This window comes from Lonchura striata, chromosome 1, assembly GCF_050655825.1.
Source record: "Lonchura striata isolate lonStrDom1 chromosome 1, ASM5065582v1, whole genome shotgun sequence".
In the NCBI taxonomy this organism is placed as follows: domain Eukaryota; kingdom Metazoa; phylum Chordata; class Aves; order Passeriformes; family Estrildidae; genus Lonchura; species Lonchura striata.
In genome coordinates, this window is record NC_140703.1 from 113,039,251 (window position 1) to 113,062,962 (window position 23,712).

At 41.2% G+C, this 23,712-nt stretch overlaps 1 protein-coding gene across 1 annotated transcript in view; it reads left to right on the forward strand.

The window, feature by feature from the left end:
* Positions 1-16,655, forward strand: part of LOC110475681 (V-set domain containing T-cell activation inhibitor 1) — a 28,430-nt gene extending 11,775 nt beyond the window's left edge. The window contains exons 2-6 of the mRNA XM_021540009.4: positions 5,284-5,366; positions 5,782-5,834; positions 10,281-10,619; positions 11,743-11,778; positions 15,014-16,655. Of these exons, the coding sequence (XP_021395684.3) occupies positions 5,359-5,366; positions 5,782-5,834; positions 10,281-10,619; positions 11,743-11,778; positions 15,014-15,117 (540 nt within the window). The 5' untranslated portion in view covers positions 5,284-5,358 and the 3' untranslated portion in view covers positions 15,118-16,655. The remainder of the gene's footprint in view (positions 1-5,283; positions 5,367-5,781; positions 5,835-10,280; positions 10,620-11,742; positions 11,779-15,013) is intronic.
* The last annotated feature ends 7,057 nt before the right edge of the window (positions 16,656-23,712 follow it).

Consider the following 23,712-nt stretch of genomic DNA (forward strand, 5'->3'; position numbering starts at 1 on the left):
TCACCCACAAGCACGAGGGTCAAGGAGGGGATGCACCTCACACTGCTTAGGCTGTGCTTCCTGAGATGCCACAGAATGTCAGATCTGCAGAACTCAGTCCCAGGAGGGTTTAGGACACAGAAGAAAGGATAGGTGGGGCTGGGAACACTCACTAGGGATTTAGAGAGAAGAAATCTGTCCCTATGCCAAGAGTCTTTCCAACAGGAAAAAAGCAAATGGAAGGCTCTGTCCTGCCATACAGCAGCAGCATTCTCTTCAAAAAGCTAAATGCTCAATGTGGCATAAAAGTTCTCACACAGAAAATAAAGCATGTCTTAAGAGAATGGGATGAGGACCCACTACTGAAAATTAAGACAGATGTCATGCCAAACTGCCTAATACTGCCACCACAGGCAGAAGAGATACAACATCCCTCTGGAACAAGCATGAAAATCCTCCTTGTTTTTGGATTTGCTTTCACACAAGGCAGTAGAGCAGATGGCAGACAAAATTTCTCAGGAAGAACAGCTGGAAATATAGATGCCGTGGATCTTGACCATCTGAGAATTCGAGAATTCAATCTGACCAGACTTAACATGAAGCCAACCACATGCCCACAAGACTGTAGCATCATTTGCTCAGGGTTGAATTCTGTTCACTCATACCAAGAGCGTGCTTCCTTCCCCCCGAAACTTGAAACGAAAGGTGCCACTTTTAGCAACAGTCCCCTGAGGCACAAAGCTCTTCTCATTTTACAAAGCCACAGACTACTTCAGTTTAGTCTGAGAGCTATTTAGAATGGCTGTTCTGAAATCAAGAACACAGTCTAGTTTCCCAAGGCTTCCATTCTGCTAAGTGTGCAAGGTCACACACAGTCCATTTTTGGCCAGAGACCTCTAGAGTTTTGCTATTTTCCTTCAAACCCTTGGGAAAATGTTTATTTACCTTTGAAATCTGGGAACTGATCCATTATAAATTGAAATTCCCGTTTTCCCTACACATTTTATTTCCATACATGGAGATAAATTCCTCTTTACCAAAGTTATTTATTTAAAAGCCAGGGAGGCTCCAAGTTCCTGCTGCAGGATCTGTGTGTGGTTCAATGGAGCAAACAAGGGGCAACAGGGGTGGGAAGGGGTCTGGAGCACAAGTCTGGTGAGGAGCAGCTGAGGATGATCAGCCTGAAGAACAGAAGGCTCAGGGAAAACCTTATCACTCTCTACAATTACTTGAAGGAGGCTGTAGCCAGGTGGGGGTCACCCTGTTCTCCCAGACAACAAGTGACAGGATCAGAAGTGGCCTCAAGTTGCACCAGGGGAGGTTTAAATTAGATATCAGAACAAAAATCTAAGGGTTATAAAGCACTGGAACAGGCTGCTCAGGGAAATGGACTCACTATCTATGGAAGTGGTCAGAAAATACGTAGAGGTGGCACTTGAAGGCATGGTTTATTGGTGAACACAGCAGTGGTGCTGGGTTGATAGTTGGACTTGATGATCTTAAAGGACTTCTCCAACTTTAATGATCCTTTGAGTCTACAGCTTTCCACCAGGAGCAAACCCTGCACCATCACTCATTCATTCATTACTCCCAAGAAGGAAAATCTTTTCAGATCAGAAATACCTTTGATAATATTTCAGTCCCCAGAGCCTGTTTGTGGTCCACAAGAAGCCTTAAACAGGCCACGGGAAATTCCAGCAGCATGGGGAAACACAGGAAAGCCCAAAGGCAGCACCCCACCCATCACCTCCACAGCTGGGCTGGTGTGACTGCAGCACAGGAGGGAACATGCACAGAGCCCCAGTGCACAGCAGATAAGGGCAAATTCAGAGAATTACAACTTTATAAAGTTTGCTGAAACAGACAAACCAGGCCAGCCACCCACAGCAGGGCACCTGAAGATAAGGACCCCAATCCAAGAGTCACCTCAGCACATTTTGCAGCCTGAAGCTCCAGGCAGTCCCCCAAGGAAGCAGAGGACACTTCTTTCCACTGCCCTGAGCCACAAGAGTGGCTACAGAAACACTTGCTGCCACCACTCACAAACCTCCAGAAGATTGCTTTCAAATTAGGGCAATTTCAAAACCCAGAATCCTTGAAGAGGAAGCCACTGTTGTTTTTGACTGTGGATCAGCATGTATCCCTCTTCAAGATGTCTTAAGTCTCTCTCCTTGAGCTAATTGTAGGAGAGGTCTGTAAATGATGCCTCATGTTGTTTAGAGGTTGCTTTCAGATAAGACCAGAAGTAATCACAGAGTTTCGGTACAGGCTGTTGCATCATAAAACTTTCTCTCAGAACCCAGGCTGCAATTTCCACTTGCAAACTCACTCATTAGCTTTCTATTAACTAATGGCTTTTGCCTAAAGGTAATAGGACTGTTACTGTGGTTACATGAGAGAAATGACAGAAAATTGCCTTGATAATAGCAAGGTGGCATTTTTCAGCTCAGGGTACACTCGGGATTTCACAAAGTCATGGAGAAAGGTGCCTCCCCCACCCTCCTACAAGCACCAATAACAGCAGTCACTTTGCAGAAATCTGTTTTCAAAAGCCAAAGGTATCCAAAAGAGGGAGGGGAATAAAAAGCATACGTGAAAAATTACCAATGACTAAGCTACCAAGCTGTGCCAGGTACATGAGAAGCTTCCACCTTGGCAGCGGCCTTTATTCATCTGCTAGGTGATTTTGGCTAATCCTTTCATAATTACTGCTGCCTTCTCCATAATTACTTGTGCCTTCTCTACTGGTGTCTGCTCCACCTTGTATGACCATTCATTCAGTGCCCAGTGCTGGACGGTGCCAGGTGAAGTGGAAGAGCTGAAAAAAACAAATCAGTTCCTTCAGTTTGTCTTGCCCACTTAGTTCACAACCACTTTGATGTCAGTGTCACACCCTGTGGTTACCACACAGGGAGAATTTTAGTGCTCCCAAGAGCATTATAACTTCAACAGCAGTTTTTCACCTCCTCCCTCCTGCACTGGAAAGGGAAAATTGGAATCCATTTGCTTTGGGACACAAAGCCCTGCCATTCTACTGGGAACATTGGGTTACTTCACTACTTGATTAATTTTAACGCAGGCTGAGTAGCGTGCTCAATACATGGCCTTGCACATATGATACAACTTTACAATTTAATCATAGGCTTTATAAGTTAATCATACATTTTATAATTTAATAATGTATTTTAATTGCACCCAATACCTTAGTTATTTCAGGTAGTTTAGTGTGTTAAAGAGTTACTAATTAGCATTTGAATTCTTCAGGAAGTGATTATTCATTGCAAAGCCTTAATCAGTTAATTATTTTAACCTCTGGAAAAAGAAGAAGTCCTAAATAATTCCTACAGCTGATTTAAATGATCAATAAATGTGTCAAATTTTAAATTTGGAAAAAAAAAATTAGAAAGAAAACTGTTAGTTTCCTCACTTCCGTTTTATTTAAACCAGAAATGGAAAATAAGAAAAATGAGATCTCAAATAAAGACTGTTTTAAGTGCTTATCCACATGGTGCATGAAACATCTTACACCAGCTCAGCTGAACAGACAGGAACAGATCTCTCCTTTAGGGTACTAGGAGTATCAAGTTAAGTCACCTCAAACCAGAAAGAAATGTTATTTCAACTAAACAATACTGAAGCTAGGCCATCTGAAGCATTCCTGTGGTTTGATTCTGCTTCCTTAAAAAAAGACCTGCATTGCTCTTTTCATGCACAAGCTTAACTTCAGTGGGGAAGTAACACCAGCGTGTGGGTGGCAAGACAGCTCAACATACACAATTCAGACAAAATTTGGTATCAAAACTCTGATCTCGGTCACTCCACAGTCCAAAATTTCCAAAGGGGCATTTCTGAGAACCAGAAAATCCACAGGGATTCCATGGGAGGAAGCCAGCCAAAGGCAGGGACACAAACCAGCTGTGCAGGAACAACCACCAGGGTTTTCCTCGAGTCAGAATCAAAACTGTTAGAAAATTACTCCAGAAGAATTATACAGCTTTCAGGAGCTCTGCCTTGCCCCTTGGTATTTTGGCAGCCTTTTGTGGAATGGAACATCTGCACAAAGCTGAGAGGGCAGATAAATTCTTCTCTTGGCACAGGCAACCACGATGACAGGACAGAGCCCCAAACCACATCTGGGGAGGTTGAGGCTGGATATCAGGAAGAATTTCTTCACAGAAAGGATGGTTAAGCTTTGGAGTGGGCTGCACAGGGAGGTGTTCAGGAAACAACTGGACACGGCACTGTGGTCTGCTGACAAAGATTAGACTACCTCAGAGGTTTTTTCCAACCTAAATGACTCCATGATGGGAGTGACCATCAGTGCCTCAGTTTCATTGACAACAGGTAGACAGGAAGGAAACAAATATGGAATAAACTCCCATAAATGTATACCCTTGCCCAAAATATTAACCTCCTCACTGGGGAGGGAGGCAACCACAGAGACAGGCAGGACACACTGTTAATTCAAAAAAAGCAAACAATGGCTTTTTTGTTTGCCCCAGGAAGGGGTTACTGAGCAATTCATAAGCAGGGCTTGGCCATGAGGAGAGAAGGAAGAACACAAATCCAGGTCTTGCTCACCCCAGGAATCCAGACTGTGCCAGGAGCAACAGCACCAGCACCTTCCCCACACAGAGCTCCCTCAGTGGGAAAAGAACCTTGGCTGAACCACTGCTTCCACCATCAGAATCATCTCTGGAGCACACAGAGAGGAACAATCACTCAGATATTTGGACCCCTTAATCTACAAGAGCCTATGAAGATGGCAAAAGGAAGGCCAAACTCCACATTTGTTTCCTTCTACACTCCTGCTCCATTTTGGATTTTTTTCCTGAGAAAGTACCTGATTTAAAAGCCTCCTCAAAGAAAGTCTTTTCATTTTCCTACAGGCTTATTATTTTGCTGGGAGATGTGCGGCTTTGGTGGTATTTAGCAATTTGTAGGATGGTGCCTACACCTCCCAACAAATACAACACCCATCAGGTTTCTCCACTTTCTTTGCTCTCACAGCTGGCTGCAGAACAAAAATCCCTTCACCAGGCTGAGAGCTGAGGGCTAGTGACTCACATCCGTCCTACACAGCAAAATACATTCTCTGTATTGCAAGTGTTTGCAAGAGCAAACACACAGTGAATCCACATACACAGACTGCAAATAATATATACCCAGAAATTATATAATTACACACCACGTTTTACACCCACAAAGTGAAAGAAAACATCAAATGAAGCAGCAGCAAATAACCTATTCTCTTTTAAAAGGAACACATCTAACAAAAATTAAGAGCCTTTCACTCTTTTGCAGAGACACAAGCAGCAGCTGAAGCATCTGGTGAAGCTCCTGACAGGGACGGATTCCCAAAGGCTGGGAGGCACAAAAATGAAATGGTAAGCCGTGCTTTTCCTTTGGAAGGAGCTGAAGTTTGGGAGCAGAAAGAGTTTCATTTAATTACTAACAGAAAATAATCTCAAGACCAAACTATGACTACACAGATGGAATTAACATCGTCTGTGTGTGAAGGCAAGATGGAAGTACAGGTCTGGTGTTGGCAAATGAAGCCTTGTCCCATCATGAACACTGAGAAACCTCAGTTCTACAGGCAGGAGATAAAAACCACATCAAGACTAGATGGCAAAACAAGCTAGGGTTTCTAACCCATCCAGCTTCATATCTAAATTATCTTCACAGATAAGGGAGCTTGGAAAAATGGCATAAATTACACCAGAGAAAAGGTCTTTGATCTCTGCTCTAGCATTCTAACAAAGCATTTGACCTTTCTCTCTTCTCTCTCCTTCTCATTAGGGAGACTGCTCTCTGGATGGTTGCCTGCTCACTGCTTGCCTCTCTGCCCAGAGGTAAATATTCCATAGTGCACACCTAGGAATTTGCAGAGGCATTTACATACAAACACACAAGGTACAAGCAGAATCTTGGAGAAAAACAGCAAATAAATGCATTGCTTTGCATATATTTCATCACAGTCCAAGGTTTGGGAGTACAGGTCATAACTCTCAGGTAAAGTTCTGTATCCAAAAGAAGTGGTTTTCAAATTTAAGGTGTTTCAGAGCCATAAACCTTTACCTAGAAAGTTTAACCTGCCACATCCTTAAAAGTACCCCACCACTTTAATAATATTAAAGATTACTTGGAATCTCATCCTTTACAACCCCAAACCATCTTGCATCTGCTTAGTTCTAGCAGAGTTGACTTTCTGACCTTACATTAATTAGATACCATCTTCCCTATGAGAAGGATAAACTAATGAACTTTATACAAGATACAGTTTCCTCGTTGGCATTTAAAGACAGCAGTAGTAGAACCTCTGTGTGTGGTCAGGACTCCTCTGTTTGCCCAGAAGTGCCTCACATTTGCCAGACACTGTGGTGGGTAAGGATGCTACACTTCTCCTGGAAAACAAGGGGGGAACAAAAAAGCCCAATCTTCATGAGCTTCCCTGCACCACACTTCAATTACTGAAGCAGGAGTGTTTTCTCATTACAAGAATGAGAAAATACTAAATTGTCACATTCAACTTCATCTTAAACAGACTTAAACATTTCAGCAATATTTAAAACACATAATTAAAAAGGAACCCACAAAATAAACTCATCCCACTTTCCATTCAAGCCTCACATCTACAAGTGAAAGCTGTGTAGCACAACATTCATCTCCTCCAAGATAGAGAGCTGCCCCTTCCATGTGCAAAGCTTACTTGGTAGGTAAGATGAGCATTATTAAACCTGATTTTCATACCTCGGCAGCAGCTGCCACCACAAGGCTGCTTCCACATCTCCTGCCTTAGTGGGAAGCTTACCAAGCACCACCAGCTTTCAGCAGGACTTTACTCTTCTTCTCAAGACTGGCTTCTATAAGAACACATTGATTTGCCCCCAGAATTCTGTTCTCCCCATCTACAAAAGATTTCTTGCAGCTGTGTGCTGATTAAATAACTCATTACAGCAGATTGCAGTCACCTGCTCTTATCCCAGCCACTGCCTCCTTTTTTGCCTCCTTCTGCCCTGATTTTACCAGCTGGAAGCAGCGAGGGCAGGGTGTGCTGAGGCCTGTGGGTGTTCAGAGTCCTCACGAGTGTTACAAGGTTTGTACACCATGTCATGGAAGGGAGGGAATGGGTCTGGCTCAGCTCAGATATGGTAAATACTGGTGTCCTCCATCTTCAGAAAAAGAATCAAGAGCAAATAGCTGCACCTCCAAAACCAGTATCAAATGCACAGGTGTCCACAGCCAGGAAGTAGGACCCACACCCTTCTCCCTCTGTTATCCATTAGGAAAATCCTTATTGTCCATTTTTTCTGAATAGACCTACAAGCTCTGTTGGTCATCTTTTCTTCAAGTACAACACCGTGCATTGCAAGCACTCTCTCTCCTCATGGCACCCTGCAGACAGGACTTTTCCCAGCAGGAAAGTCTCACTCCCTCCTCTTCTGGAGGGTCCTTTCTTCCCCTGCCTGCCAACCCCTGCAGCCTCAGGCACACTCCTCTCCCACTGTGGTTTCCTGACCATGGTCAGGGGCAGCCAGAACCACAATCTGCTTTCATACATGGCCTTGCTCCAGGGACACTGCTGAGCAGTGACTGACTTTGCCTGTCAGGATTGGGATGTGAAAGCACTAGAGACAGTATTTCATGTTCTGGTTTAAATGTTTATTATTTCTTATCTATATTACAATCTTACAAGTCATGAGTTCTACAGCATTCTACTAACAAGCTACAAAATGGCCACATCTCTTTCTCTCTATGAGGTCTCAAGGGAAAACTATCCAATTAAGAAATTACGCCTAAATTAGTTTTACTTTTAATCCAGTAACTAATCACTTGTGTCCTGCAATGGGGACTTTTCTGTCCAATTACACAAAACCACCCAAACCCCTGGAGAAGGAGGAGAAGAAGAAGGAGCAGCCTCTACCCTAAAACCTCCATCTTGCTTTTTATCTATTACTATATTCTAAAACCTTAAACTCTTAAGTTTTGCAACCTGTGATATTACACAATTCGCAACTCCACAAAACCCCACACCCACAATCCCAGTTTTGTCATTCCATTTTGGAAGCCTTCTCCACAGCCTCGGGTCAATGCAGTGTTCTCTTGAGGGTCTGTGCCTTTCAGCACAGAAAGTTTTAAATTCTCAGCATCCAGGGTTCCAACATTTCAGTCCCAAACAGCTCAGGGAAGGGGCTCAGGCTGCTCCCTCCCCTCCTCCCCTTGAGGTGTGCTGGGGACAGCTGATGGCCCTGCCTGGGAGTGTCACTGATTGCAGTGGCCTTTGAGAAGCAAAACCTGGCCAGCAACTGATACATTCTGAAAATCACAGAACCACAGAATCACTTAGGTTGGAGAAGACCTCTGAGATCAAGTCCAACCTATGACCAAACTGCACCTTGTCAAGCAGATCATGGCACTGAGTGATACATCCAGCCTTTCCTTAAACACCTCCAGGGACGGTGATTCCACCACCTCCCTGGGCAGCCTGTTCCCAGGTCTAATCTCCCTGTGAAGAATTTTTTGCCATGGCCAAAGCATAATGACCAAATGGCTCAGCCCTCCACAAAACAAGGGGATTCTCCTTCCACCACTAACCAGAACAAAATCTTGGGATATGTATCTTTTTTCAGCTAAAAGCTGACATTGTTGGACAAACTGGGCTGGGATTTTCAGCTGAAAACTCTGAAAACCAAAATAAAAGCAGATGTGTGGTGATAGAGTTATAACCAGACATTTGTTTGGCTCTCACATTCAGTTGTCTGGATTGTGCTTTTCCTTCTGCTTTTATGTCTGGATAAACACAGTGTGACACCAAAGAAGGCTGATTGATATGGAAACAGAGGCCTGAGCATGTGACAAGCTGAGCCATGGCTGATGTCACTGACTTCAAGGGGAAACTGGGACTCTCTTTGGTCTTTAGCCTGACATATGCAGAGAGTTGATGCAAGCTAGGAACACAGGAGTGACCCCAGTGCAACCAAGAATATTTATTTCAATATTGAGTCAATGTTTCAATATTATGCTTCACTAAATTTTGGCCATGGAAGCAGATTGAGTTGTTTCACAGTGAATTTTAGCCCTTCTTTTTGGTGCAACCACAGACTCACACTGCTTTTGTTCTGGTCAGTGCTGGGAATAACTTTTTCATCCAAATTAATTATTCTGCATTTTAATATATAATATTATTTTATGCAACAGGTTTGGCCAGAGTGCTAATTTAAGCCCACATTCTGTGCTGGAAATACCTAGTTGTTCATGCTTTATAAATACATAAAAATCTTCTTCATTACCCAGTCTACCCTAGAAAATATGGCACTACAAACTGCTAGGAATTGTCCTACCTGATAGTGGCAGACTCCCTCATTTTTGCAAGTTTTAGTCTGCTTTCAGCTGACTTGGAAGGATTTATAGAAATAATTGGCACCAAAGATATTAAATGAAAGTGTGTGTAAGTGGGGTGCAGCTGGCTGCCTGCCCTGCCTGTGTCCCTGTTTGCCCACCTGCAGGATGCCTTCATCCTGCCTCTTGCATGGGCTAGAATTGGCTGGGAAGGTTGGTGACACCTCTGCCTGATGTCAGGGACACCCACCAAGTCTCCCCAAAGTCTTGGAAAAACCATTTCTCTAAAGTGGGAATGACAGACTCTTGTTTCTGGCTGCTGGAAATAAACACCAAAGAGTATGAGAGACCATGAGACAGGGATCAGCAAGATGAACCAAGCCAGACCTGCAGGAAAAAGCTCTTTTCTGTCAGACCCTCTGCAAGATTTTGCAGGGAAAGGAGGATGGGAGCCTCCAGCACATTGCTTAAAAGTTGGGAATTGTGATCTGGCAGCCAAATAATGGGAGCTGTGGGAGACCAAACTCATCAGATCTAGAACTGTTTTCACACTTCTCCATTTTTCAGCCAGACTTCCTACAAAACCAGAACTTGTTTCATCATATTTGCCCACCCCCACTTCCCTGCATCCCCTTTTCCTCTTGTGAACTGACCTATTAATTAAACTCAAATCAGACACCTAACCCCAAAGACTGAGATTCCCAAAAGCTGGAAGAAAAAATCACCAGCGAAGGGGAAACAAGCTCAAGCAAAAGCCACACTTACAAAGTGGAGGCAACTTGCACATAGCAACATCTGTCCTGCTGCACAGCTGGCTGGGCTCTGAGCACACATGGCCCTCCTGGCTGGAAACAAGAGAACTTGGGAGGGAGAGTAGCAATAATGATGTGGTGGAGCCAAATTGTAGGAAACCTTGTGTCCCTCTTTCTGCTAATGGAACTGTCTGGGTTTTATTCCAGGGCAGCTGGACACCACGTGCCACGCATTTGTTGGAGAAACTGTGGTTCTGCCTTGCACCATCACCCTTCCTGGAGAGCTGACTCTTTCCAAGTCAATGCTCTACTGGCAGATTGGCACCAAGCTGGTGCACTTCTTTCAGAACGGGCAGGATTCACTGAAGGGCCAGGATGAAAATTTCCACGGCAGAACCAGTCTTTTTCTGGACCAGATGAAGCATGGCAACCTTTCCTTAAAGATCTCCAATGTCCAGTTATGGGACGATGCTGAATACTCCTGCATCTACAGACAAACTGAGAGCTATCAAACAAAGAAATCTACAATTAAACTCAATGTATCAGGTAAGATTTTTTTTAGTACAGAGGAGTGAGTTGAGTGTACCATTTCTTGTTGATAAGCCATATGCAGACATTGAGAGGGATTACTTCAATTTTTAAAGCAATTTTTAACTCAGTTTCATTCTGTTCCTTGCTTTTGTTGGAAGAATATGTGAGAAAGAAAAGATAAATCCTCTTTGTTAAGCTTCAGTACTTCAGGTCTCCTAAAGGCAAGGCACTTGCCTCTTCATCCTCCCTTTGAGGAGACATTAAGGAATAATGTCCCTGAATTTAAGCATCTGGTTATTTATGGGTTTGTACTGTCCTTGATCCACTTTGCCCCAGAGGAATTTGAATTTCACTGTTTGCACATGGGTGTGTGAAGCAGAAGTTCAGTCTCTGGCAATTGGATCCAAAGTCCAGGTCACAGAGCCTTTCAAGGAATGACAGCCTGTTGCTGCTTTCCTTTTCCCTTGCAGCTGGAAGATGGGGATCTGGTGGCATGGCTGGACAAATACAACAAGAATTTTTAATTTTCCTCCTTAGGAAAATGAGTGAGACCCTAACATATGTTTGAATAATGCCAAATAATGCCTACAAGCATAGCAACCAGAAGGATGAGGCATTGAGTTTGACCAGCTGACCAACTGAAAAAGAAAACTAAAAAAAAAAGGGATACACATCAAAACAAATCATACATTTTTAAGGTGTCCTGCTTGAATAAATCAGCTGGAAACTTTCATCATGCTCAACCACATAGATTTACTTCTGCTTAAAATAGAAAAAAAAAAATTTCAAATAATATAAATCTTTTAATATCTTTCTTTTAATGCACATAATTCTCAAGAGGAAAATTTTTTCTAAATGTAAAGTGAAATAACATTTGTTCAAAAAATGTCAAAGCTAAATGTTTTGCAGTTTTCAAAATGAAAAAAATGATGTTTTGAAAATGCAGAATCAAAATGCTTCCATCATCTAAATTTTGGGAGCGGTAAGATGTCTTTGATATTATTCTGTGATCATACTTTAAGTTTGTTTGACAAATGTAAAAAAAAAATAACATTAACCCTTAGATCAATTATCAGAAAAATAGAGCAAGTTCTAGGTTCAAACAATTAACCTTGATTATTGTGGGGTTTTTTCCCAGCTCTACCTAAGATTGAGGACCCACCTTCCCCTTCTGGTAAGGCAACACTCCTTAACTTGCAAGTGTCTGGGTGATTATGCTGTGCTTTATTTTATATTGGTAAGATTGGCAAAATGTGCTGCATAAAGTCCAATAAACTTGGGGTGTTTGTTCTCCCTCACTAAGCCTGGCAAAATACAGCTGTTCCAGACAGGGAAAAACACGTTCCAGACAGGGAAAAACATCTTCACCACTGAGACAGACCTGGGCTGCAGGGAGAAGGATGCTGAAGTGCCAGGAATGTCGAGTCCAGAGAGACACTCACCAGTATGAGCATCAGAAAAATCACTAAAAAGCAAGGAACACAGAAGGCACTCGATTCTGGGAGTTAAGGCCTCTGTAAATTACCTTGGTGTGAATAAACCACAGGATCATCAAGGCTGTGGGACACCTGCAAGGTCATCCAGCCCCACCACCAGCACAGCAGCACCATCATCAACCCTGAACCACTCCCCAGGTGCCACATCCAGGTGCCTCTTGAGCACTTCCAGAGATAGGGATTCCACCACCTCCCTGGGCAACTTACTCCAATGCCTACAACCACTCTTTCAGTGATTTTTTTTCTAATATCTGAGTGTCCCTTGACATAATTTAAGGCCATTTCCTGTCATCCTTTCATTTGAGGTATGTCAGGAGAGACCAACACCCACCTAGCTGCAGCTTCCTCTCAGGTAGTTCTAAAGCTAAACTACCAGATCAAGAGATCTGGGGGGTCCTTTTGGTAATAAATATTAAAAAAAAAAAAACCCAAACATTATTAATGATTCCACATAAGCTCTTCTGGTAAATTAAGGTCGATTTCATCCAAAGGCAATATTGCAATATAGTGCAGATGTTATTATCTAGGTTTATTCATTACAGAGAAGTAACTACACAAAGGTCATTTGTAAAAACTCCTGGAGTGAATTCAATGCAGAAAGGATGTCCAGCTTCTAGATACCATTGTCAGTAAGTTCTTCCCTAAAAATCTTCCTTGCAAGTCAAATGATTCTTATTAGTGCTACAAAGTCTGAAATTGTCATTAAACTTATAACACTTTGTCATATAAAATCAAGAGCAGCAGTGTATATTTTACTCAGTGGGGCTGGAAGATAAGATCCTTTACATAGTAATTATTATATTACATTTAATGTGATAAATTCAGCCACACTATGACATTACAGACAGATTAGGCTGTTATAAACTCAAATAGAAACTAAGAAAGAGAAATGTTCCAGTCTTTTATCTCATGATCACACAGAACAAGGAAAAAAACTAAACAAACAAACAGCAATTCTTGTGCCTGATGAGCAAAAAACAACTTGAAAAAATACAGGAACTATCCATTTTTAGACCTAAGCTAGGTAGTCTAGCTGGCCCAAAGGTCTTTCAAAAACATGAAGTTAAATTCAAGATGGTATTATGTGCTTTCACATTACTTTATAAAAGCAAATAGAACAGAAATTAGAATATCTCTAGCTGTTACCTTCCACAAGAGATCAGAAATTATTGAGGATCAAACTTCTTAATGCAGAAGCAGTGGGAGAATCTCAAAACCAAATGAAAGTGAATTGTATTTAAATGAGATAGTTGTATATATGTTTGACTCAGCCAAAACCTTCCTGACAACTACTCCTGAATACAAACTATTTCTTATAATGAAGAGGCATTTTCATTGAGGAAAATAAATAAATTATTGAAACAAAAGGGGTGTGTTTCACTTTAGGAGTACAAACTGAATCACACACCTTTGACATCTGATGGTTCTTGTACTACAGGATTTTGAGTGACTTGGGGATGAGAAAAGAACAAAAGCCTTTTTAAGTGTAATTTTTTACAAAAAGGGAATTTTTTTTTGCAAAAAGGGGAATACTTCCTGTTGTCAACTTCTTTTAAAGAAAATCATCAGCCACAGCTCTCCCCCCACTTTTTTTCCAGCAATTTCTTCAGAAAGAGAGAAAGGGAGAGAAAGAGAGAAAGGGAATCTGTTTTATATTAGCTGTTATTTCAGAAGGGACTTAGGAAAATTAAAAAACGACCTGCTGAGAACAAATGCATTCTATACAGAAACAGTTCTCACATTTCACAATCAACCACATCAACAAATATTATTTTTACATAAAGCAGAAAAAATTTTCATCTGTTTCACTATGGCTACATATCTGTTTGTTTACTGCATGGATTATTTTTCCCAACTACTTTAAAGAGGCAAATTTTATTTTCACTCTGAATGTCTTGCAAGTCTCCTTCTGGGTCAATAAAACTAGTTTAGCACTTTTCCTATGAATTAAAGTGCTTGGGCCTGGAAGAAGACACATAAGACTAGGAGGCTTATTGTTATAACCCTACATTTATTTCAAGGCATTACTGAGGACTACCTGATGTTCTCTGTACACATTAAGATCACAAACTCCTTCCAGGAACAGGGGGAAGCACCCTGGCTAGAGAGAAATTAATCCCAGTGAGATACTGACAGCTGATCCCATAGCAATAGGAACAGCCCTCAGGTATATAAAAATCAACATACAGCCTGTTCTTCACAGAGAAGGACTTGGAACTCTTATAGGGGAAAAAAACCATCTTCTTTTTAAGTCAGGGGTTGAAAATCTCTTTTTACTTGTATACTACATCCAGCCCAGGTTGAAGGTCCCTCCTGTGCCAAGGGTGACTTGTGCTCTGTGGCCACATTGTGGGTTTTGTACCAAGAGTGGCCCACAATGCTGCTACCACCTGAAGTGTGTGTGACCTAGATTTTTAATATTTATTACCATTGTTTAGGAACTCTTAATCAAAACATCACCCTCAGGCCCTGAGCAGGAAGAATGAAAATGTATTTTCATCCTAAAATCATAGAATGGCTTGGGCTGGAAGGCATCTCAAAGGTCACCCAGTTCCCACCCCCTTGCCATGGGCAGGGACAGCTCCCACTAAACAGCTGGCTGGTTGTTGCTTTTTTGTTAGGATTTTAAACAAAGATTCTCAGTCATCCACAGAAGTTGCATCCATTGTTGCTGAGTTTTTGCACCTTTTCTGTGAAAAAGAAAAAAATACATGTCCCAGTACCTTGAGACTATTTTGCCTGCTCTCTGTACAGACACACAATGGGAGAATTTTGAAAAGGAGGCAAAATGCATTGTTTTAAAAACATTCCTCCCTCAATCCATTCATGTAAAATGTGTCATGCAAACTTCTAATACACTTTTTTTGTCAAGCCATGTCTTACATGCTGGCTTTCTCTTTTTTAATTTTTCAGAGCAGAATCAGATTCCCTCCGGAAGCCCCGTGGATGTGCCATGTCTGGCTGTGCTTCCCCTCTCTTTCCTCCTCCTGGTCCCCCTGGGGCTTTGGCACTTGTAACAGGGGAAGGCAACCTTGTCTTTGGGAATTTCTCCTCACCAGAGGACTTTTCTGAGCAGGACAAATCTGTGGGGTCAGTGTGACACCTCCAGAGCACCAAGAGCTGAGAACAGACCAAGCATTAGGTGTTTACGTCCTACATTCTGATGTTCCACAAAACCAAGGGCAGCAAAACTCTGAGGTGGCAAGTCTGCTTTTGCATTTTTTTCTTGGGAGTCCAGTTTTAGTGCTGCCAGGATATACAATTTATTTTGGGTTGTGTGGGTTTGCTTTAATGAACAGGATAAAAGGCTCACAAAACTCCAGGATCAGATTATAGCTGATCCTAGTGAGATCTTTTGCCTCTCATTTGCTGTCCTTCAAGACAACTGAAAGGAGGAGTGGGGGTAACTACTCTCTGTGTCAGACAAAAACTGGAAGTAGGAAGACACTCCCATGTTCTGAAGTGTAAGGATGGAAAACTTGTGAAACTTGATTCTGTGAAACTTCAGCTTCTGATATCACTCCTAAGCATCATAGGCGATGAGTAAGAGCCCTTTTTTTTCCACAAGAAACATAGTATTTCTTCAGCAGAAGGGTGAAGCTGACTGAGAAAGAGGGTAGAAGTTCATAAAATACCAACACAAAGGAAGGAAGTGATGTATTACTAAAAAATCCACAGCTAAATAAGCCAAACAATTCAGAAGGCTGAATTCAGCGTTATCTTTTTTTTGTCATGAAATATGGCAAAGCTGGATTCTTAAGATGGAACTGTGCAATGAGAAATACCGTGCCAATGTTACTTCTTTAAAAACAGTACCTTTGGAGGGGTTCAAAACATTTTAAAACTCATCAGAATAATTGTAACTTATACCTATGCAAACAAAATGGATTTATTTCTAGAAATGTTCAATTCAGGTAGCAGAGCTGTCCAAAACTCGGGTCCAAAGGATCTTGCATACAAACAATGTCGAGGAAGTGCAGAAGTTTTTTTCAGGCCAGAACTGCAACTGCCCTGTTTCACAACCAAAAAGCATCCAGAGAACAGAAGTGATGCCCAGCAGTGACTGAACATGCTGAACCCCTGGGCAGGGGAATGACTCACAAGGATGCACACAAAGTGACTTTGCTTTGGAACAGTTGCACCATTGTTTTTTTTTTGTTTTGTTTTTTTTTTTTTTCCCAATGAAGAGACGAGATTGATTTTGCAAGGAAGGGACAGAATAAATCAGAGTTTCAAATGGACATAGAAGTGACAGTTACCTTTGAATTTCTTAACTAAAGGCTCTTTCCCCATGGTGGGGAAGAGAAACAAAATCCCACACATGGGCTGTGCTGGTGCTGCAGTGAAGCTCAGCTGATATTTGGCTACACTGAGTATAGAGCAGCTTAGTGGAACAGCTGGAGTCCAACTGCACAGAGAGATTTGCCTATAAGAATTATACATACTGTGACTGTCTTTTTTGTCCCAGCCTCCAAATGTTTGTGTATTTTTTTAAGACACAATTTGATTATGAATAAAAACCTGAAATAAAACCAAAAATCCCTGATGAGAGCAATCACTTGGTCTATAAGAGTTCTTTATTTGTATTTCAGTTGTTCCCTACAGTTAAGAGAGGCTCCTCTGCAATTAGAAGGTTTAAGAAGTAAAACCTGTGTAGTTTTGTTGGCCCTAAAAATCTGGACTGCCTGCCCTCATCTCAAGGACTCCACACTAAAAATCTGATAGTCACTTAAGCAGCCCAGCATTTCTCAGGAATTGTAGAATCCCAGAATAGTTGAGGCTGGAAAAGATCATTGAGTCCAGCAACGAACTCAGCACTGCCAAGTCCACCATTAAACTATGTCCCTCAGAGCCACATCTACATAAATCATCTTTTAAATCCCCCCAGGGGCAGCAGTTCTGTTAAACAATCTCAACATTTTGGTGCCAGCTGCGTGTGAGGACACAGGCCTGGCACGTGCCCAGACATGGCTCTGATGGATCAGCAGGCAGAGACTAGAGATAAATTCCCTTGCCTGCAGTGCCCCTGTTCAGAGGGCTGCCAAGAAAAAAAGAGTCTGTCAGGAGCAAGGACTTCAAACCATATCTAATTTATAAGCAAAAGTCCATGTTTTGTGTCACACTTGAAACAAACCAGGAGCCAGTGCATTTTAGGAGCAAACTTTCCTCTTTGCAAAGGGTGTCACAAGACAAAGGGATGTTGAAACAGCACATCCTGAAATAATTTGCTCTAGCTATGCTAATTGCATTTCCACATAGTGCTGTATGTACCAACAATCCAGACCGGAATTACAGTCTGGATTACAGTCCAATACTTTATCATATCAATTTATAATTTTATCAATTACATTTATATATATATAAAATACATATATATATAAAATACATATAATTTTATCAATTACAGTCCAATACTTTATCGTAGTACTGATGGCCACATCCAAAAAGGCAGGGTTACATCTTTTAACCAATGCAAATGGATTTATTTTTGGAGGTGCAGGTGTAACTTGGCTGCTTTCTTCCTTTAACAATATCCTTCCTTCCTTTCCCTTCCTTTCTCCTTTCCCTTTAGTCTTTTCCTTAAACCTTTTCTCTTAGCCTTTCTTTTGTAAACTATGGTCAGATTTTGGGTTTATATCTCATCCCAAGTGCCTTCCAATTACATTGTACATAAGACATCAAAAACCTCTCCTTCTCCCCCAATTCCTCCCTTTCCCCTCCCCACATCAGTCACACTGCTCTGCTTTTCACCCCTTCTAGATCAACAGGCACTGTGTGCATGCTGATTTAGCCTACACTAAGAACAGCATTTTTCTTCACTTTTACATGGAATTAAAAAGTGTTTCCATACTTCTTGAGTACGGAAAGACATTTGATAAGAGTCACAAAAGAAAGTTGAAACAGCAAAAAACAAACAAACAAACAAAAAACCCCAACCAAAAAAAATATATTCCCATACCTAATTTAAAATTACTTTTTCTCTTCTTTTTTTCTAAATTCTTTTTCTGTCTCACCCTTGGAGAAGAAAGGACTATCAGAAATGTATCACTACACATGACACTCAGGATATGGCATAAGAACACAGGCCAAGCAGCTCCTGTTTCCTTAATAGCAAGAATTTTAAGAATGAGGATCTGGAGCTAACAAATGAAGATGAGGGGAGAGAAGAGAAGGAGGTTCATGGCATTTTCCAAATTATTACACTTACTGATGGCAATCTTTTTTGTCTGCCAAAAATTGCTGCAGTGGGCTTCTTGGCCAGAGATTGGAAAGAGAGACCAAGCCAGGGCAGGAGTGGTGCAAGGGCAGCAGCAAGAACTGAGCTGCAAGGACCCAGAGGATCAGGTACTAATAGGTCACTGAAGATGTAATGTAAATTGGCTTGTAATGTAAACTGTTATGTAAATAGGTTATATCAATTGCAAAATCAAATATGCAAATCATCTTAAAATTGCATTTAAGGCATCCAGACTGGTAGCACAGGGTCCTTCTTGTGCTCCCAGCCCAGACACATCTTTATGGATGGAATAAAGAGAGGACTTCTGCTGCCTTTTTTTTCACAGTACCCTCCAACAAGGTAGAAGAAAACTAAAACACAACAAGGAAATCCATTTCAGTAACACCTGCATGGCTAAAGCAACCTTGCAATTTCAGCCCCAAACCAGAGTCTTTGACAGGAATCCCTTTACAGCACAGAAGGGAGGCAAACTTCCCAATTGCTTTCAGCACAGAAGACACTAATGCAGAAATGTCATTTTCCCAGTGACCAGCCATACAAAGCCCTTTGGATGCAGGCAGCTCAAAGCATTTTTATAAATTCAGGGAGCTCCCAACACCATCCCTGCACAGTGGTGAAAAAGAGTCATTCCTGGTTTAGGGGGAGAAACCTGAAGCAGTGCAATTTTTTCCAGCTGACATTGTTGATAGATCAAAAACCTGAGTCAAGATTCCTCACTTTGTTTTGGGTTTGTTTTGTGCCAACAGCAGGAGAAACTTCCTAGTTACTGTTTTACACAGTATTAGGCATTTATTCTATCAGTATCATAATTTCTTGGCCACAAACTGAAAAATATTAGAAGTCAAATCATGTAAATTCATTCTCAGAGTCTATTTTGAAAATAAAACCCTTGTAATAACTGCACAAGAACACAGATGAATCCAGTGTATTGCATATGGAACTAAAAGGTTTTAGTAATAAGCCCAGTATAAACATAGGAGCCATATTATATACTATTTAATTTCTACCAACTTTATCCAAAATAATTGTAGAACTCAATTTTTATGGCTGTTGTAAAAAGTAATTGAAAAAAAATGGTGTTAATAGATTATCACCTGTAAATCAAGCCCATTAAAACTGATTTGTAAAGCCATGATATGAATAAGACTCTGATGCTTTCATGTTTTTTAAAATGCTTCACCTGGCATAAACTTTTAATACTTGAGTCCACATACTGAGCTGTTGTTGGGAAAATAACACTTATTTCCTTGCTGTTATCAACCCTCTGTTTTTAAATTTAATTATTGCTGTGTGCTGCTCTGTGCTGTGTGAGCACCTCCACTGACAAGTGTGAGCTGTGTGACTACAGAAGGGCCTGGGTGACCTCTGAATGTTGTTTACAACTCTTCTTTTTTGTGACTCGGATTTGCAGCAGCACTTGGGATGCTTAAATGTCCCTGTTTATTGTATTTTCCCAAAGCTGTACTTCATGCCATTCCCAGTGGTTATCTACAAGCATCATTCCAATTTCCTGCAAGTGGAGGTTTGAGTGACCAGCTGGCCTTGACCTGTCCTTCCTTGACTGGGTGATGCCACAGGAGGTGTCTGTCTTGAAAGTTCCCTCCCTATGCAGAATGTGAGGAGCAGACAGTTCTTGTGTCTTCCAAAGTTTCACTGGGAACAAGAGGAATTGCTTTGAAAACTAAGGAGCACAAAAACAATTCACACATTTAAGGATTAATCTCCACTTCTCTCACTTGCAGTACCTTGGTGGCCCACACCTACATATTCCATATGGCAGGAGCATATGGGTTGCATTAAATTTTTAAGAGTTCTTTGGACATTATTATTGCCAAAGAATGGATGTAAAAGCCAATTAATTTTTTTTCCAATATTTGGCAGTGACAGAGTTAGTTTGATCATGTTTTTCTAAGTTTAAAGCAAGGCCAGATTAACTGGTTAAGGCCTTCCTCTTTCAGCTCCCTTTAGTTTCATGCGATGTGGGAGAAAAGGCCCATAGAGAACATCAGCAAGAAATTAATGTGGACACATTTGATGCAGAATCATAAAATCTTATAATGTTTTGGGTTGGAAAGGGCCTTAAAGATCTTCCAGTTCCAACGCCCTGCCATGGGCAGGGACACCTTCCACTAGACTGGAATTTTCACCATTAATTCAGTTAAACCTGAGGGCAGTCATTCCATAGCCTGACACTCAGAAGTTGAACAGAGTACAGAAAAATACTGAAAACAAACAAAGATGATGTTTATTTTTAAATATGCAGCAGGAAATCGTGTGGCTATCGGTGCTGCAATCCTCACTGCAATTTCTGTTTCAGCTTTGGGGATAGTCCCAGTTTAGCCCTTTCTCTTGCCCTCTCTCTCTCTTTCTGCAGGGTTGTTGGCTACCACTGGAATCACCCTGGAGAAAATAACCAAATATCAGCTCTTTAATTCTCCTGAGGGCTAAGGCTCACCCATTCAATAAGGAAGATTCCTCTCAGGCATTTGAAGCCACATGAAGAAGAAAACTAGGTCAAACAAAAGACTCAAGTCCTGGAAAGAAGGCAACTCTTAATTATTTGCAGGTGGAGGATTATCTAATTTCCCACTCTGAAAAATATTATAAGAGCATATTCACACGTGGCTAGCTTGCAAAGCCACAGACACTTCAAGAAACAGTGTGTTTCCTTCCAGGGATATTTCTAGGCCTGATAAAAGTCCTTCCTGACAAACCTTCATTTTCAGTCATACTGGCCATTACACCACTAGTGTTTAAATAAAACCTGAACAAGGAAACAAACTGAAACAACAAAAAAATCCTTATTAAAAAACCCCAAACCTCACTGTGTATCTTTATGACTTCATACTACACTTTTTTTCCCGAGATATTTGTATCACAGGAAGGGGCTAGAGCTTAACTGATGTATATTTGCTACTATATTTTCAGGGGGATAAATAACTGTGCTGAAGAAATTAATCTTAACAACACAGCAGAACAAATGCATTCATTGCAATGGAATTGGATAGCCTATCTATTATTGTGAAGCTAGGAGGAAGAAATATTTGTTTTATTCTCCGTATGGATCTAAAATGTCCAAAAAACTGCCCTACAGAACTGTCCCACGTTCCAGCTGTTACACAGCTGGAATATCGTCCCTGGGTAAGTGGAACCCTGCACAGAACGTTGTTCACCAAGTGCCCTCTGCTGGCTTTTTATTCCCCAAATAAAAGTGTCTCACAGCCACAAACCAAAGGCTAAAAAACAAAACGGGCTTCTCAAACCCCGGCTCTCATTTCTGCTTTTAGAAGAGAAAAGCACTGCTGCCAAATTTGTGAACGCTGCAACAACCAGAAGAGAAGCCTTTCACAAAACGGGGTTTGTGTGTAACCATCAGTGAGGCAAAAGGGGACAAAGAATCACAGCTGAGAGGCAGCAACTCCTCCCAGCCCTGCAAGTTAATCCTGCAAGCACTAGAAAAGCAACCCGAGCAGGAACACAATTATTACAACCCCCTTTCAGTAGCACAAAGCTCTTAAAAGCTTCCCAAAGATAAGAAATGTCAGGAATCCATAAGCCAGGTATTGCATGACTCCTGGTGGAGGCTTCAAGAAGCCTCTTTCAGTTCTTATTTCTGGTAGCATTTAGCAGAACATATTAATCATAATCATAAATTCCTGTCCACTTGGTTGGGAGTAGCCAACTCCACACCAGCTCCAATCTGCCCTACTGAAGGAAAGGAAAATCCCAGCTTTGCAGACAAATCTTTAACAACAATCTCTAAATGCACATGGAATTTCCCTCCAAATTTACACAGGCTGAAAGCCAAGATGACAATCTTACATCTTCCACCAAAGTTAAACAACTTTCTTCAGATAACAAAAAAAGAAAACCAAAACAAAGAACACTTCACAACCAAAAAAACCCACACCACCAAATCCTTGAAAAATGTGTGTATCAGAGGTTTCTGGTCAGCACATTACTGGGAAATTAGAGAGAATTTTAAAAATGAAAGGCAATTTTGGTGTATGATTCTTTCTCCCTTTAAAAACCCCATTCTCTCTAAATTCAGAGAAATTAAAAAAGAAGGGTAAAAAAGAGTTGAGAACTGTAAAGAGGCACCATCTGGATGACCCGACCACCAACTTCCCACAGTTGCTCACTGATACTAACAGCAATTTCTTCGAAAGATCATCCTTTTTCTCAGGGCACCTGAAGATTCAGCATCTAAGGAAGCTTTGTGCCACCACAGCTTCACTTACCAGGAACTGTGGATATGAGAAACGTTAAATTCCAACCTCAGCCCTGCTGTGGTGAGGGAGTTCATGGGAAGGTTTAACCCAGATCTATTAAGAGGAAGCAGAGGAAGGTGCTGTTAACACAGGCACAACAGCTCTTCCACTCTGGGGATTCCAATACCATTTCTGCTGCATGATACTCTGTTACCAAATTTCTTTTAAACCTCCTGCAGATGTGGGAAACACATGCACTTTAAAATGCTATTATATTTTATATGAACAATGACCTCCTATCCTCTGCTAAGCCTCTGTGTATAAAATGGATCCTAAAATACCCACTTTGTACAAGCAAAGCTCATGAAGGGGTGTTTTTGCATTGAATTATATACTGGTAGTGTTTTAAATTCTGTTTCTTACCAACTTGATACTGAAAATTTTATTAAGATTTTGATGCATAAACAAAAAATGTTTCAGAGAAATGTCCAAAATCCACTTTATGAACTATGTCTACTTCTACAATGACTTGGTGTCTGTGTAGGAGTTCTTTGTAAACTCACTGGAGTTGATCTGCTCAGGCAATCTCCGAAATCCCCCAAGAAAACAGTGCCAGCACTGGAGTACAAATCCAAATCTTCTAAATCCAGATGTGATTTTTTTTTTCTTTTAGTAGTGACAAAAAAATTAATCATTAGGAGGCCCCAGAAGCAAAAATGCTTATTTCCTGAACCCTGACTGAGAAAGCTGAGCATGCCCAACACTCACACTCAAGCCCAAATGAAAAAATGTCACCCCACATGCTTGGCAAGTGTTCAGCCACAAATGGCATTCACCATACACCAACTCAATATAAGGCTTGTAGATTCATTTATGAAACATACAATTCTCCCTTAAAAATATGGGCTCACCTCAACAAGTGTGCCATGGAATAGAAACTTTAATCCAAGGAAAGAGGTGTCATTGTGCTTGTTTGTTTAAATTTGAGAAATGTTGTGTCCTGCTCAACAGAAAGGTGACAAAAATCTTGGAAGAGGTGGAGAACATTCTGCTGGATTCTATATGGAAAAAATAAACAAAATTGGTGAACTGAAAAGCATAAAAACTGCTAAAATGTACCAACCAGTGTAAGGCAGCTCCCAAACAAAAGTGAAAGGCCAAGG